At 41.1% G+C, this 17236-nt stretch overlaps 1 protein-coding gene across 1 annotated transcript; it reads left to right on the top strand.

Annotated features, from left to right (window-relative positions):
* The first annotated feature begins 15188 nt into the window (after positions 1-15188).
* On the top strand, positions 15189-15719 carry LOC148008605 (uncharacterized). Its single transcript, XM_087674170.1, has one exon. It carries the CDS (start codon positions 15189-15191, stop codon positions 15717-15719), a length of 531 nt encoding a protein of 176 aa, XP_087530296.1.
* Positions 15720-17236: the final 1517 nt, after the last annotated feature.

Below are 17236 nucleotides of genomic sequence, written 5' to 3'. Positions count from 1 at the left end.
TAGTTTGGGGCTCTTAAGATAGGTGTTGTTGTTAGAGCCTTTTTCAACTCCTCGTATATGCGTTAGCATTCTTTGGTCCACTCAAATACTATGAGTAGTTTGTAAAGAGGTCTAATAATCGATGCATAGTTTAGCACAAACTGCCAATAGTATCTTGTATGGCCTAAAAAGCCCTAAACTCCCCTATAATCAGTTGAGGGTGGAAGGTCAACAATTATCCCGACTTTCAAGAAGTCCATGGCAATGCTGTTCTTCAACACCAATGCCCTAGAATGCAGTCGTGCTTTACCCAAAACGGCACTTAAGGGGGTTCAATGAGAGATGATATAATTGGCATCGTTCAAAGACAGCGCGAAGCTTATCTAGGTGTTCTTGCCAACTAGAATGGACACAGAGATCATCTATGAACACTTCTAGTTCACGCCTAAGCATGTCCTTGAAAATGGTACACATGAGCCATTGAAACATGGCTGGTGCATTAGTCAGTCCAAAGGGCATGACTACATAGGCAAAGACTCCCCACTCAGTCACACGAATGTAATCTTACGCCTATCATCAAGACACACTTGCACCTAGTTGTATCTTGAGAAGCCCCCTGGAAAATTATAGGCTTATTTACCCCGACTCTTTCTAGCATGTGCTTTGTGTACGATAGTGGATAATTGTCTCTCTTCATGGCAACATTAACCTTCTTATAATTGACACACACTTTGATTTTTCCATTCTTTTTTATAATGATGACAATGGGTGAAACCCAGTCCATGTGGTCAATTTCGTAGATGAGCCGAGCCTACGGATATGGTCTCTGTTTGACTAGTGTTACATCCGGTGTGATAGGGATGTTATGAGTCACTACACTTGGATCTATCCCTTTTAGCTCATCGAGGGACCAAGTGGATACATCTATGTACTCTCTTAAGAGAGCAATGAGACTTGATTCCTTCTCCTTGATCAAGTCATCAACTATAAAGACAAGTCGGGGTGTCTCCCCTTCCTTGGCTAGATTAACCTCCTTGACTTTGACTGGTCCTTTTATTGGCTCACTCACTTGCCCTCGTCGTTTGGCTCCTAGCAAGATTACTACCCTATTGCCCTTCTTGAACTTCGTGAATCTCTTTGGTAGGTCTTGTGGTTTCTTCTGATCTTTAGCTTCTAACCCTTGGGTCTTCCTCCTTCTTTCCTCCTTTAATCACCTACGCCTTAGGTGGACTGGAAAGTCTCCCTTGGTGCATTTGGTTGTAGGGGGTTGGGGTACTTTAGGGTCATTGTTAGAGCTTATCTCTGATTCTAAGTCAAACTCTCCATCTTCACTATCTTCATTAGAAGAGGCAGTCTCTCCAGGTGGTCTTAATTTAGATACGATCTCTGCTTAAAGCAGTGATACAGCACTGGGTTGAGTGAGGCCAGCTTTCTCATAATCAATTGCTCCCGTGTGCTCCAGCTAGGCATGATCACATTCCATTCTCATAATTCCCCATTCAATTCCAAAGGTATTTCCCTCACATGGCTTGGAGTCTGCTCGTATCTTCTCTATTACTCGTCCATAGTGTCATACTTGATCGTATCCATGTCCTCTCCACTTTCATCTGGTGAAGGACTGGCAGTCCTCATATTCATCATTTGAACCTCCTTGGTCCTGATTGCTCATCATCTCCTAGATCTAGATCCTCATTTCCATCGGTCCTCACCAAAGCCCAATTGTACATTAAGTTTAGGTCGTGCACTTTGGTCCACTTCCACTCTGGTTTGTCCAAGGCATCCCTAAGAGGTTTCAAATTAGTGGAGGCTAGATTAGCTTGCTTGTGAAATATTCAACGATCTCATGGAGTTCTCGTTTGTTGTTTAGGATGTGGAACATGATAAGGGTTGGTCGTCCATTAGGAGCTCTAGCTATCATGCATAAGGGTACTGAGGACTCATTCTTGGGCTCACTCTTTGTCTTGGCAGTGTGCTTGTATTCCTCATCGTCTAAGAATGGCAAATCAATAGTGGCAACTATGTGCATCCAATCTCGCTCATCCTCCGAACATGGGATGTACTTTGTCAGTGGCCCATACGGTTCCCTAACTAGAGTATCGCCTTTCAATAGAGTAGAGATGGCATGTAAATCAACTAGTGTAGTCTTCCAAGTGTTCATCTCCACCCTCACGGCTTTCATTCGATTATCTCAGAAGATTAGAATGTTACCCAAATCTTCTATGAATCGTGCATTCCTCATCTAGGGTCGGCCAAGCAGGATATCATAGTCCACACCTTTCATGACAAAATGGTCTACTTAGAATTGCTCTCCTACAATCTTCAATGGCCAATTCTTCAACACTCTGAATGGTTTCACCCTCATTCCATTGGCCAGTGTGATGTTGAACCTAGCATTCTCCACATGCGGGTTACCCCAAGCTTGGAGCACTGCATGGCTAAGCACACTTATGCCCCCCCCCCCCCCCCCCCCCCGTGTCTACAATCCCCTTTCTTATGGCATCTCCCAGTGCCAAGACTGGTAACATAGTATGTGTCTCTTTGCCTTCCCAAAAAGCGTTAATGTGTAAGGATTTGAGCACTGAGTGCAACATTAGACTAGGTATCTGCATGCATCATTGTCATGCAAGTCGATTGCTCCTGACTCTATAGGTCCTTCTACCCACTTCTTTAGCTCTTCCCATAGTGTTAGATTTTGCCAAAGCAAGCTTCCTAAACTCAGAGTTATAGGGGTGTTGACTAGTTTCGTAAGAAGGTTTCTAGCCGCTTGCCTCTCTCCTAACTTTATGTTCCCTAGCCAATGGTCTTGATCAGTTTGCTGCCTTGTTGTTCTTGTGCTTTATCTAAGAGGAGCTGCTTGAGGTGCAGTATCGTCTCTTGTCCTCGGGCGCGTTGGTGAAACTGGTGTGCTTGCACTAGAGAGGTCATCTAAATCATCCTCCAAGATAGGTTCATCTTTTAGGTGTTTTTGGGCTTCTCTTACCCACTCCTTGACCTTGTCTACTGCCTCGAGTTGGCACCTTGGGTTAGGATATTCTCCAACTCATGCACTCCCCTTCTGTGTTGTCTTTGGAGAGGACATCTCCGCTTCTGCATTCATAACTTTCTTGCCCTCAAGCAACGTTGTAGCACTTTCAGTCTTGAGTGTGACTTTTGCTTCAGTCTTCTTCCTTCTTCGCCTACGGATCTTTTTCCCTATTGAGGTAGCATCTAAGTTACTAGGTCTTGGCAGTGATATGCCAACCTATTTTGTTTGTGATCGGGTCATCGCATGCAATCGGATGGGCGTAGCCTCCCCATCGAGTGTTTCGACTCCAAGCAGCCCCAATGGTACTGACGCTATGATTGCTGAGCTAGTGTTTGGTTTCCCCTTAGGGCAATCTACAAACGAGTGATTCCACACTCCGTGCACCTAAGGTCTGCCTTCTCTCGATTAGCTAGCTCCCTCTTGGGGCAGCACAAAGAGATGTGGCCTGGGTGACTGCATGTCCAACAGGTAATCGAGTCTTGGGATTGGTGACCCAAGCCTCTATCCCTACCTCTTTCTGACACCATCACCAACACTGGTCTATAATCCATAAGGATTGGGTTTTCTTTTTTGTCGTATGAAACATAAGGGTTCACGTAGGCTTACTCTTCGCTTGGCTCCTCCACATAGTGGACTGGAGTATCGGTGGATGGGTTAGGAAGGGTCCTAGTGGACAAGGTATACCGGTGGGATTGATCTCCATCCTATGAATGGCTGGTTTAGCATCACTAGGTGCCAAAAGAGCCAATGGGGCTCCCCTCTCGAGAAGAATTTTGGTGGCCAGTTCCCTAGGTATGGTTGGTTGTAGGCCTGTGGGCATGGGATTCTCCTTGGTAGTCTGCAATGCATGGCATCATCGTCAAGCCTACTACAATTAGCACAAGGTCAAGACCTAGATTCCTAATACTCGACTGGAAGGTGGTTTTTGCCACAATATACACATTGGACATGAGGCCGTGTAGGTCTCCTCTCTAATTCCTGCAATCTAGCTAGCTCCATTTTCATCTTGGTCAGCTCTTGGCTCTGGTCAATGGCCTTTCCTTGTCTTGTGTGGTCTCTAGCCTAGTCATTTTCCAGGCATAGTGGCTCTCTCTGAAGTTCTAGACCTATCCTCATCTCGATTTGTACTCCTAGAGCTTCTCTCCTTTAGCTGATCATCCACACGTATAGCTTCTTCAAAGACTTTGGCTAGCACATCTCTATGCAGACTTGAGTTGCCTGCTAAGGCCTTATAGAGCTCTTTGCTGTGGATTCCATTGATAAACATCGTGGATATAGCTCTCTTCGTTGGTCATTCTCATTGGTCAATATTCTCTTAGAGAGACTGCGCACATGAGTAACGTAGTCCCTAATGTCCTCCTTGTCCCTCTACTTAGTTTGACTATGAGATTGTCAGAATATCCCACCTCAGAGAATCTCTTAATGAAGAGACTCTTGAGGTCGTTGAAGTTGGTCCTATTCACTGCGTCTAAGCTAGTATACCACATTCTGCCCTTATCACCTAGGCATACGACAAAATCTTGTGCACATTGAGCAAGGTCAATGAAGCTATCTGCCTCACAGACTTGCTCGAACTACTCTACAAAGCTATACTGGTCATCACTAGGATGATACTTATCTAGTTGCTTCAAGATTGCAAGGATTTTTTACTACCTTGTGGAGCCTTGGTTGATTCCTAATCCTACTAGCAATGAGGTTTCCAAAGCTACTCCACTCTGCTTTGCAACAGTGTTATCTAGGATTCGCTTCATAAGAAGCTTGCTCAGTGTAAGATCTGCTTCTAGCACTCTCTCCATCTCTATTCTGCCTCAATAGGAGCCACTGGAGCTGGGTCCACGAAGAAGGGCATAACTCTAAATCGGATCAATGAAAGAAAGAATGAATGCAGAAACCAAGTCCCCTCTGTGTCCACAACAAGTACAGTCAAAAGAGAAAAGGGCTCCATGCCAAGCCACTCATTCCTTGGTAAATCTCTTAGGCCTCCTCGAAATGTAACTATTGTAGAGCATCAGGATTCTGTCTAGCATGCCCCCTCCCAATGCATCTCCAAAACAAAAAAGGAAAAAAGAAAAAGAAAAAGAAGAAGAAAGAAGAAAACAAACAAAGACCCACTCAAAAAAAAATGAAATAAATAATAAGCTTTTCCATGTATACCAAAGTGCCACAAACACTACACCTAGGGGTCCTTACCCATTTGACACTTCCTCTCCCCCCACTTCACACTTAGGACACATCAAGGGCAGGACACACCTAGGGAGTTTGTGCTCACCTATGGTTATATCTAACTCCTTAAGTGACACCCATAGCAACTCTCCTATACACAAACCGGGTCCTCAAGTGTAGGACAACACCACAAGCTTCCCTGATTCGACCCAACTCCCAGTGTCACTAGCATGAAAACCATGCAACACTGCACAGTGAGGTAGAAACACCCCTAGGTAGTGCACTTCCTTTTTCTTTTTTCAAGTAGACTCAACAATGGTGATCCACCACCGACATTGAAGGCCCCCACTACCCAATCAATCGGTATCAATGAACTCAATTATCCTACATCGTTGACAAAAGCACAAATAATGTCTCAAGAAGCCTTCAAGTGTACTTTTCCTCAACATCAATAATCATTTCCACCCCATTGAACCCTCACTTTATCCACACATTTCTATGAGTAACCCGACTAACTACATACTATCTAAGTATGTACATGCACTCACATAATATCTGCACCACAATCTATACACAGTTTGGGTGCTCAAGTGCAGGAAAATACTCTTAGCTTGCTTAGAGATTTGACGTGTCTCCCAAACTAATCAAACTATGTCTTGTGCATGATAAGAAGACTAGTACTAACCCCTAGGGAGAGACCATGTGAGAGGTTTTCAATTGCAAGTATTGAAGACTCCAACAAAAGTACAGTCAACTCTTCATCAACACTCAACTCTGAACTCTTGTCCTTTATCATCATGCAAGCCCACCAAAGAATTGTCATGCGCACAGAATCCCCAAAAACCAACACTTGTGCCAGCCATGGGCAATTCCCAACTCCAACAACCCTATCACCAGCAAACCAAGCCAACAATGTGCCCCCAACGACCTTCATCCGCACCACCACTAAAACTCCTCCAAGGCAAACCACAGTAGTTCCTTCCACCCACGTCTTCAATGCATGCCAAAGTCTCTACTACCTATGACGGTGAGTGCCATGGAACTCGCACTCACCCAGAAGGGGGGTAATGTTAACCCTCAATCAAACAAGGTGGAAAATTTAGAAATTCTAAAGCAGAAAATGTTGAGATTTACAATCACACCCACTGTGACCTCTTTGTACGAGGCAATTTGGGCTTAGGACATGTAGGCAGACTGAATCCCATATGCAGAGAAAGGGAAACTGCTACCCATCCAACAACTATAAAGCATTGTACTTGACTACCGCTTTAATATATGATGAATGCAATATCATGATGCTTTCCCATTTTAGTTAGTGTCTTGGTCATTGTCAGTCTTATACACAAGATTGTGCTTATGAGTCCAAGTCTCAATCTTGGAACCTAATTCACTTGTGTAACAGGTCATCTTGTCTATGTCATCATGAGCTTAATCTTCCTCTTTGATCCACCAAATCCACTACCATGCTCTAGATCCCACATCTTTTCACATGGTATCAGAGCTCAACTGAGCATGGCATTGCCTCTTTGGAGTCTGCCATAGCGAGCCTACACCCTGCCTCCTTTTGAGCTCCTGGATCTCTCTGTACAAAGCATATCTCCATGAGATTTTTTCTAGGGATATGATCCCTGACTCAGGTCGCTTCACTGTGTCACATAAAACCACGAGATTGATGCTTCGTCTACTTGGCATTGCGTGAAATTCTCTAAGCTGTTCAGAATTTCACCTACTGTTGTCGTACTGCTAGCACGTTGCATGTAGTCCATGATTCAGCATGCCACCATGGGACTTTGGTAGCCTATCTACCAAGCTTCATTCCTATATAAAAAGTTTTAAAAATGATCAAGTATCTAGCTCACAATACACAAAAAACTAGGGTTGTCCAGAAACCCTAACTACAGACTCCATAGCCAGTGGAACTCAAGCTTCAACTTTCTTCATTTTCTCACTCCTCTTGGTACACTGAAGTTATTGCCACTTTGATTTGAAGATTCCAACAAGGATTGCTCATCAAGGAGGGAAATTTGTGAAGAATTTAGAAGATTTGGAGATGACATCAACACCAAGTTCTTCATTGCTATCGTCTCAAGCTCATTTTCCACTACATTCTCTTAGCTCAATCTTTGCCACTCAAAGTTCTGCTACAACACTCAAGCCTCTAACCATTCAGATTTGAAGGTTTAGCAAGCTCAACTACAAGAGAATATTTGGATTTGGAAGGATAGAAGCACTCAAGTTCAACAAGAGTGCAAGCAACAATCATCATAGTATCTCTTGATACTACATACAAAGTGTGCATTCACACTATTGTCTTGTGTCCTTTGACACACTCAAGATCAACTCATTGCTAGTTACTCTTAGCCTTTTCACTAATGAGAGTACCAAGCATGAAGAATTTTAAATGGATGTCTTGTTCGAAGAGTAACATTCCTCTTGTTGCTCATTTCAAGCACATAAAAGATGTGCTTGTCTTACCTACATGGAATGATAGAGTTGTGAGCATTCAAGTGCTATCACTATTTGAAGAAATGCCTCCTACCTTGAAGATAGTGCAAGAGATTGAATTCATTTTCCCTGCCATGGACATGAAGACTAATGCAACTAATACAAGCAAATTCAATAAAGAAGAAGACTAGGAGAACCTAGAAGAAGAGGACCAAAAGATCAAAGCAGTGGACACTGAAGCTGCAAGCAAAGTGAAGAATAAGTACAAGATCAACCTAGACTACATCGACAAGAAGACGTGCAATGAATTGAATGTCTATGTCAAAAGAAATGTTGAAATTTGTAAGGACCTATCGCTCCTTGACCCAATTTTTACTAGAATTTTTTAGCCTTGTAATGCCTAGCCCTAATGCTTCTGACATAAGCTTGTAAATTCCTCGTGTAGCCTTGTACTATAGCCTCTGTATACTTTGTGAGGCCCCTGTTACAACCTCTGGGTGACCACCATGTTTTTGGTACCCACACTTATCCTTTTTTTGCAATAGCCTCTAGTGTTTTTCCATGTTTATGGTGTGCCCACACTTTGCAAGTGTTGCTTTCACTAAAGCCTCTACACACTTTGTACTTTCTGGTTCTGATTGAGGAGGGTGTTGAGATTTACAATCACACCCATTGTTGCCTCTTTGTATGAGGCAGTTCTGGGCTTAGGACATGCAGGCAGACTGAATCCCATATGCACAGAAAGGGAAACCGGTACCCATCCAACAACTATAAAGCATTGTACTTGACTACCACTTTAATATATGATGAATGCAATATCATGATGCTTTTCCATTTCAGGTAGTGTCTTGGTCATTGTCAATCTTATACACAAGATTGTGTTTATGATTCCAAGTCTCAATCTTGGAACCTAATTCACTTGTGTAACAGGTCAAGTCTTGTGTATGTCATCATGATATTAATCTTCCTCTTCGATCCACCATAGCCACTACCATGCTTTAGATCCCACGTCTTTTCATAGAAGACAAGGCCAAGGCAAAAGTGAAACGGAAGACGAAAGCACGCCAAGAAAAATATGGAAACACAAGAAGTGCAGAAAAGTCCTAAATCAAGGAGAAATGTGTACAAGAAAAAGCACAAGTCAATACTTTTGTAAAAGAGTGCAAGGCGCATTGTGATTTATTTTAAGAGCTCCGGGCTCTCACTCGTGCAAATTGTAAAGGTAGATAGGCTGCAGGAAGGAAGCTAGGAAGATAGGAGGATAATATGAAAAAGGGCCTAGGCCATGGCTGCCCATGTAAAAAAGGGGATAAGGGGATGACCACCCAAAATGGATTTAGGGTTTTGTATATAAAGTTAAAAAGTGAATGAGAAGCTCATTCTTATATGTGGCCAAAAGTAGCTCTCCTCTTCTTCTTCTTCTCCTTCTTTTTGCTTGTTTTAGCTTGTGCTTGAGAGAGGGAGTGTGAGAGTGTGAGGGAGTGAGGGTGAGGGTGAGGGTGAGGGTGAGGGTGAGGGATTGTGGTGAAGAAGCTCTCCGTCTTCTTCTCTTCTCTTCTCTTCTCTTCTCTTCTCTTCTCTTCTCTTCTCTTCTCTTTCTCGCGGCAATGGAGCTTGGAGCATGGAGCTTGAGGATCGAGCTCGCTTGAATCTTGCACTCGGATTGTGGAGCTACTGAAGTGCTCAGGAGAGGAGGCAACTCAATCGGGCATGGAGATAAGCTCACTACACTCGTAGAGATAGATAGCATGTTGGCTATGTAAGAGGTATTCATTAGTGCTCAACTTGAAACGCTTAAACAATAAGCGGTCCGTGGGTCTTGGCAATTATCGCCTCTACAGATGGCACAACAGATGCCAGTGATGCAGCCTAGGTCAAGATCTATTCAACCAGTTACAATAGTGAATCAGATTATTACTGACACTGAGAACTAAAAAGATGAATGGGTTGCCTCTTACCTACCCAACCTCCAATCCTCACTAAGAGAGCTAAAGAGGGGCACCACCTAGCCAAAGGGAGGATAGGCTAGGACATCCCTTTCCTCAAAGAGAATGGAAAGAACCAAAAACACAACTTCACGAGAGAGAAATTGTAGCCCATCTTAATGGAAATGAAGATTATGGAAGGTTAAGAGAGGTGATGGCTCCTAAATTCTTGCATGGACATATATATAAAATGAGGAATAAGGATTCCCCATCAATAGAGCATATGGCAAGTCTTACTTAATAAGTTTAAGTATGAATGTAGAGGGAGAATTAGAAAAGAGTACATATGATTTAGACAACATATTAGAATATGAGATATATATATCTATATATATATATATATATATATATATATATATATATATATGAGAAGAGAGGGAGACAAGAGGAGAAGAGATAGAGGAAGCTTGACATTATGTATTCATGGAATGAGAAGATGAGAAGAGAGGGAGACAAGAGGAGAAGAGGTAGAGGAAGCTTTCCGTTATGCTACATAATAAAAGAGACTCGCTCATAGCTTACCTCAAAGAGATGGACTAGCATGAGGGTATTCTAGAGTGCTCTCATGTCCTTGTCATTATGTTTTTTAACATCTCCATGGGCTCCTTATATAGCCTCCATGAGGGATTAGATTAAGGTAATATTTTTCATTAACATAATCTTAGATGATGTATGGCATCTTTGAAAATATGGAGAATAGTGGATGGGACAAGTTCCCCCACCTTGGTCATCATGCAAGAAGCCAAGGGGTGGTAGATAAGCTAGAGAAAGGGAGCTAGATTACAAGAAGTGGGTGTCCAAAGCAAATTATTATAATATATTTACAAGAAGGATAAAATGGAAAGCTGATGTGGTGAAAGAGAGAAGAAAATTGCATGTAGCTAGTAGTCTGCACCTTCATAACTTCAAATCGGTAAAATATCTGAAAAAAAGTTTCTTTTGCAACTTTGTAGACCAGGTCGAAAACGATTGGGAGAGTTAGAAATTTTCTTGAAATTCGCTTTTCTTTGGGATTTATTGAAATTGTAAAAAATGGCTTCCAAAAGCTACTTTGACTTTAGTTCCTCATATATATATAAATACATATAAGTATATGACAGAGGGGGTCCATGCTTGCAAGCTTTTGTGTAAGATCCAAATGACACCATGATGTGGATATTGATTTGTGTACAAGGGTGAGGTGTCCTCTAATGATGGTGATAGATTCCAAATCTTGGTGATGCAGGTGGAACCCACGTGTAGTTGGAGGCTAGTCCTTTGAAAAAATCTATGCAATCACTCAACCCCTAGGTGTAATCCATTTCCATCTTCACTAAGATAACCCATCCCTTTTACCCTTTACATTGACATCCCTCCTAAGAACTTGTTCCCCCATTGGCTAGAGATATCATAACCGAGAAGCAATAATGTAGCATACCTAGTGCTTGAAGAGTAAACCCAAAGTGATATGGTAAGGCTCTTGATAGGGTTTTGGCCAAATTTTGTGGTAGAAATCCGATTTATAAAAAACCTCGATCAACATCATACCACAACGACCCTTCAGAGGACCTAGAAGAATGCAGGCGAAACAGCCTTGGGGAAATTTTCAGGCACAACAACAAACCACCCAAACTGGAGCATGTCACTATTGTGGAGGTCAATGACACTTTGTTGGACCAAACTGTGAGCTTTGGGCTAGGCATAGAACTGAGAGAGGAATGCCAGTAGCAAGGTCCCACAATGACGAAAGACCTATAGGAGCATCTCATCAACAACATCCACGCGCCCCAGCTGCAGTATTCCTTATAGAGTTACTTGATCAGGATGAGAAAATGAAATTCCCTGAAGGTGCAGGAAATGTTGGCTATAGGAATATTCAGCAAGGGCAGGTTCAAGAATGGGCAAAGGAGTTGTCAGGTAACACTAATGCTGCAAGTATGCATGTTCATTGTGATTATTCTAATTGTATTGAAGTAGAGGAATGTCAAGAGGAACCAATGGTCTTAGCGGTAACTAGAAGCCAGGTGTGAAGCCTGATTGGCAAGAGCAAGAGAAGACAAGGAAAAACACAACCAAGCAAGTTAGAAAGTTGCAAAAACTTGCTGCAAATTTTGAATCTGATCAAGTTGATGATGTGGGGGATTCAAGTGTGCTAAAACCTGAACTGTAGGAGCAATTTCCTGAATATTAGAAGCATGTTCCTGAACAGTAGAATCGATAGCACAGTTTGCTGAAAATTTATAGCAAGGAGGTTCAGAATAGTTATTTCAAGCTTTAGCAAAGTGTTCCTTGCATTCAACCTTGGAGCAAATTTTGGACTTGATACCAAGATTTAAAGAGAAGTTGCTAATGAAGATTAGGCAAAAGCAACAAGAAGTCCTTGAAAGTACAACAGTTCAAGATTAGGCAATTCTTGACTGTTGTCAGGCGCAGTTATACCAACTCAACAAAGACGTTGTGGATTACCAAGTGCCTGCTATTCAAGTTGAGTATGCAAGAAGCAAACATGATTATGTCCTATTGGATGGAGGTTCATGAGTTAATATACTCCCTGAGCATACATATTTCTCAACCAAGCAAGAAGAGCTATTGCCAGCTCCATTTCACCTTAAGATGGCAAATCAGAGAAGGTTAAAGCCCTTGGGTGTTTTACGGAATCAACAAATTCGAGTGGCTAGTCTAAAGTTCAAGGTGAGTTTTGTTGTGTTGAGAATGTCAGAGATTGGAGACTCTTACACAATGCTTTTGGGAAGACCATGGTTCAAATTGGCTAAACTCAAGCAGGATTGGGTAAATGATTATGTGTGTATCCCAAGAGGATGCAAGGAAATTAGATTATCCACAATTAATAAGGTTATGTTGAAGAGTTCCTCTAGACCTGTTGTAGCTCAAACTATTAATCTTGCAGATGAAGTAGAACATGATGAGGAGGAATTATTTCTGCAGGAAAATCCTTCTATGGTTCCAGTGTTTGAAATAGATGTGGATAGTATCATACAAGAGTATCAAGAGCAGCCCAATGTGGCTGGAAATGCACTTTTGGAGCACCAAACCATTCAGACTACAGTCCAAAATCAATCACGGAAAAATTCAGAAGGTCTTTCTTGAGATCAGGAGCATCTTGAATTTCAAGACAAATCTGGGGATGAGTAGAATAAATTAATTCAGGACCAAAGTACTACTCATACTAAAATTTTTCAGCTAGAAGGACTTGAAAACAGCAAACTGGTATGGACAGTTTTGGTGTACTTAAAGAGGAAGGGCAGAAAGCTATTATTCAGGCTGAATTAAAATATGAGCATACAATCAGAAGATCTGCAAGAGTAGTTGAAGATGGGGTTCAGGAGGTTAACCTGAATAGTGAAGGAAAGCTTAAACCTATCAAGGTTAGTATTTTTGTTGAAGACAATTTCAAGCAAGATTTGATTAAGTTGTGCAAAGAGTTCCAATATATTTTTTCTTGGGATTATATGGATATGAAAAGATTTGACACAACTGTGTGTCAGCATAGGGTAAATTTGAAGAAAGATGCTAAGCCGATTGTTCAGAAGAGGTATAGAATGAATCCTAACTATGCTAAATAGGTCAAGGAAGAAATTGACAAGCTTTTGAGAGTTGGATTTATCAAACCGGTTAATGAGGTTACTTGGTTATCCCCTATTGTTATAGTGCCAAAGAAGAATGGGAAGATCAAAGTTTGTGTGGATTACAGGAAATTAAATGCAGCTACTATTACTGATCCATTCCCAATTCCTTTTATTGATTCTCTCCTAGATTATGTGGCAGGCCATGAGATATACAGTTTTTTAGATGGGTTTTCAGGATATAATCAAATCAAGATGCATCCAAAAGATATGGATAAGACAGCTTTTATCACAAAGTGGGGAGCTTATGTTAGTACAGTTATGAATTTTGGGTTGAAAAATGGACCGCCTGAGTTTCAGGGAGCTGCTCATTAAACATTTGAACCATACTTAACAGCTTTTATGAGAGTAATCATTGGTTATTTTTGTGTTTTTGGTAGCAAACGCAAACATTTAAAACACCTTAGATTATGCTTTCAAAGATGCAGAATGTTTGGCATGTCATTAAATCCTTTTAAATCAGTGTTTGCAGCCAAAAGGGGTGTGCTATTAGGTCATATCATGTCTGAAGAGGGTATGAGTATAGATCCTAGAAAGATTGCAATTATTCAAAAGACTAAGGCCCTAAGTAATGTGTAGGAAATTATGCAGTTTGTGGGGCAAGTTAAGTGGCATAGCAGGTATTTGAGGTATCTGTCACATATTTTCTCTCCTCTTACAACTCTCACAAAGAAAGGGATGCAGTTTGTGTGGAGGGAAGATCAGGAGAGAGCCTTCAACGTTTTGAAAAAGATGTTAGTTGTGGCTCCAATCTTGCAACCTCTAGCGTGGGAATTTCCTTTCTATGTTTTTGTTGATGCATCTAATTTGACAATGGGAGTTGTTCTTATGTAGGACAAAGTGCCTGGCTAGTATAGACCAATTTATTATGCAAGCAAAAGATTGAGTGATGTTGAAAAGAACTATTCTGTTACTAAAAGAGAAGTACTTGGAATGGTCTTCTCGGTGCAAAAATTCAGACATTATTTATTGGGAAATCAAGTTGTTTTCCATGTGGATCATGAAGCACTATTGTTTTTTATTAATAAGCTTCAATTGACATGTAGATTGGCAAGATGGATGTTACTGCTACAAGAGTTTGATTTTAAGGTTATTCACACTCTCATGAAAGAGCATGCCATTGTTGATTACCTGAGTAGATTGCAAACTGATGTCTAAAGTAGGGATTCATGATCAACTGCCTAATGATGTACTTTTTGAGGTTCATGTGCTTCATATTATGAACAGATACTACATTTCTTGAAGTTAGGAGTTATGCTTGCACACCTTTCAGCCGATTAGAGAAGAAGGTTAGCATTGAAGAGTAGATCGTTTCAGGTGATTTCGAGCACACTGTATAGAAGGGGAGTTGATAATGTGCTACAAAGGTGTATTCCTGAATTTGAGCAACCAACAATTTTACATGAAGCCCATTCCGGACTATCAAGAGGTCATTTCTCAGGAGAGATAATAGGTAGGAAAATATTGCAGGCAGATCTATGGTGACCTACTGTGTTGAGAGATGCTCATCAATATGCTAAAGAGTGTTTGCAATGTCTCAAGGAAGGTCAATCCCTTGACAAGTATAAGATGCAAGATCATCATGTATCACCACTTGAGCCATTCCAGAAATGGGGAATTGATTTTTTTGGGCCCATCGAGCCTGCATCCAAAAGGATAGGTAATAGACATATTTTGGTTTGCACAGACTATGCTACAAAGTGGGTGGAAGCTCAAGCATTAAAGGATAATAAAGCAGCTAGTGTGGCTAGGTTTTTATATTAAAACATTATGACTAGATTTGGTTGTCCTATTGAGCTAATTACTGATCATGGAAAGCATTTTTTGAATCAAGTTATTAAAGAGCTAACTATCAGGCATATGATTTTGCAGAAGAAATCTACTCTGTGTCATCCTCAAGCTAATGGTTAAGCTAAAAGTTCCAATAAGATTTTACTTCGCATCTTGAAGAAATTTGTTGAAGATAACATGGAGGATTGGGATGTCAAACTTGATTCAACTCTATGGGCATTTAGGACTACATATAAGGTTACAACAAGGCTTACACCTGTCGGGCTTGTGTATGGGTTGGAGGTTGTGGTGCCCATGGAATATGTGGTACCAAGCCTGAGAATAGCAGCCACACATAATTTGGATCCTCAGGAATCAGTGTACCACATATTAGGACAACTCTTGAAGTTAGAGGAGGATAGAGTTCTTGCTGCCTACATTTCAGGGATTACCCAGCAGCATAGGCAAGTTTGGGTAAATAGACATATTAGAAAGAAAAAATTTCAGGAAGGTGATTGGGTTGTGGTGTATAATTCTCAACTCTGTAAGTTTCCAGGTAAACTACAACTCCGTTATGCAGGCCCATTTGTGATCTTTAAGGATGTTGGGCAGGGCACATTTTTTCTTAAAGATTTGCAAGGCAAGGTGTTGCAGTTTGCAGTCAATGGATTTAGACTCAAAAGATTAATGCAATCTTATTATGAAAAGGTTAATTTGATTTTACCATAGTTTTTTCACTCAACTGTGACATGCAATGATTATATGGAGTGGTCTAAGTTGTGTCATATTGATATGACTACTAGCACGACAAGGTTCAAACTCATAGAAGACGGATTTTAGTTTCAAGATGGAGAAGAAGAGTTCTTTTTTTGTTGCTTCTTATTTTTCTCCATCTTCTCGACCTAGATTGGCAGCCATGACACATACTTCGCGTATATCCACCAAAGCGCTCTCCAGGAAGAAAAGAGCTCGTGTGGAGGATGATGATGACACCAAGTATGATCCGCATGAGGAGGAGTGCTTAGGGCAACTAGAAGTGGCATCAACACCGAGGTCTTCACCTAAGGTACTTGGTTCGAGTGTTGCATCTACACCTTTTGTAGATTCTACTTTGGCATTGGATATTGAGCATGCACCTACAAAGGCATGGCTGGAAAGAATCGGTTTGTATCAATTTGCATGTCTTCCTTGGAAATCATGGGCCGTCAATATACATGTGTTGATGCTATTGGATATCTTGAGACAATCTCAGGGTAAAATTGTAGGATGTCTTGAGCTTACTACAAGAGTGGTAAGCCATGTTTTTGCATTACCGATGAATGTAAACCTATCATACAATACCCCAGCCCAAGAATCCTTTTAGGCAATATCCTAGTTTGACTATGGAGGATTTATTGACTTGGACACTTGATTCTATGTCTCAAGATGCAAGGCATGTTGAGGTGGTGACAGAGGATACCAATAATCGGAACGATAATGATAATGTTGTTGATCTTTTTGGTGGAGATGAAGAGAGATTAACTATTTACAAAGATTCATTGCAAGCAGGTTATTAGGAGTCTTATGCAAGACAGGTTGCTATGAATTTTGTGAAAGATTATGGGAAGTCAATGTATGATGGGAAGGTGGAGCACTTGGATGCAAAGGTTAAGGTGGATGGGTTGAACTCTACAAGTAATATGGGGAAAAAGAAGCAAAAGATTGGTAAGATCTGGCTCAGGGGTAAGTCCACGGTGGATGAGCAACCACAACAGGTTTCAGTGGATGTTCCAATTGCTACTGTTAAGAAGGCTTTGCACAAAGACTTTGAGTATGTACATGTAGCTGATACTCCTTTGGTTTCGGGTGACTTGGAATGATATTTCTCAAGTTGCTAGTATGACTGATGTCATGAGTATGATGCACAAGATCATGGTTTATTTGAGACAGCAAGAAAGAGATCATTCGGGTATTGTAGCACAGGTTATGAGTTTGCAAGATCACTTGACTACTAAGAGGATGAGGCCTAAGGATTTGGCTCCGCAATTGAGGCAGAAAGTAGCAGATTATGATGCTATGTTTGCTAAGCATCATGAGCAAATTTCAGCATTGTAGCAGCAGATAGAGCATAAAAAAAATTTGGTGAATGTCTTTGAAAGATGGACTGAAGAATTGAAGTCTTAGTGTTCAAATAGTATGCATAATTTTATGGATATGTATGCACAGTTATAAGTTGATTATAAACTATTGATGAATAGGTTTGATCC

The sequence above is a fragment of the Lygodium microphyllum genome, unplaced genomic scaffold (assembly GCF_053477565.2).
Source record: "Lygodium microphyllum isolate KBCC unplaced genomic scaffold, Lygodium_microphyllum_v1.1.10 scaffold_119, whole genome shotgun sequence".
Lineage (NCBI taxonomy): Eukaryota > Viridiplantae > Streptophyta > Polypodiopsida > Schizaeales > Lygodiaceae > Lygodium > Lygodium microphyllum.
This window is presented reverse-complemented; position numbering and strand designations above follow the sequence as displayed.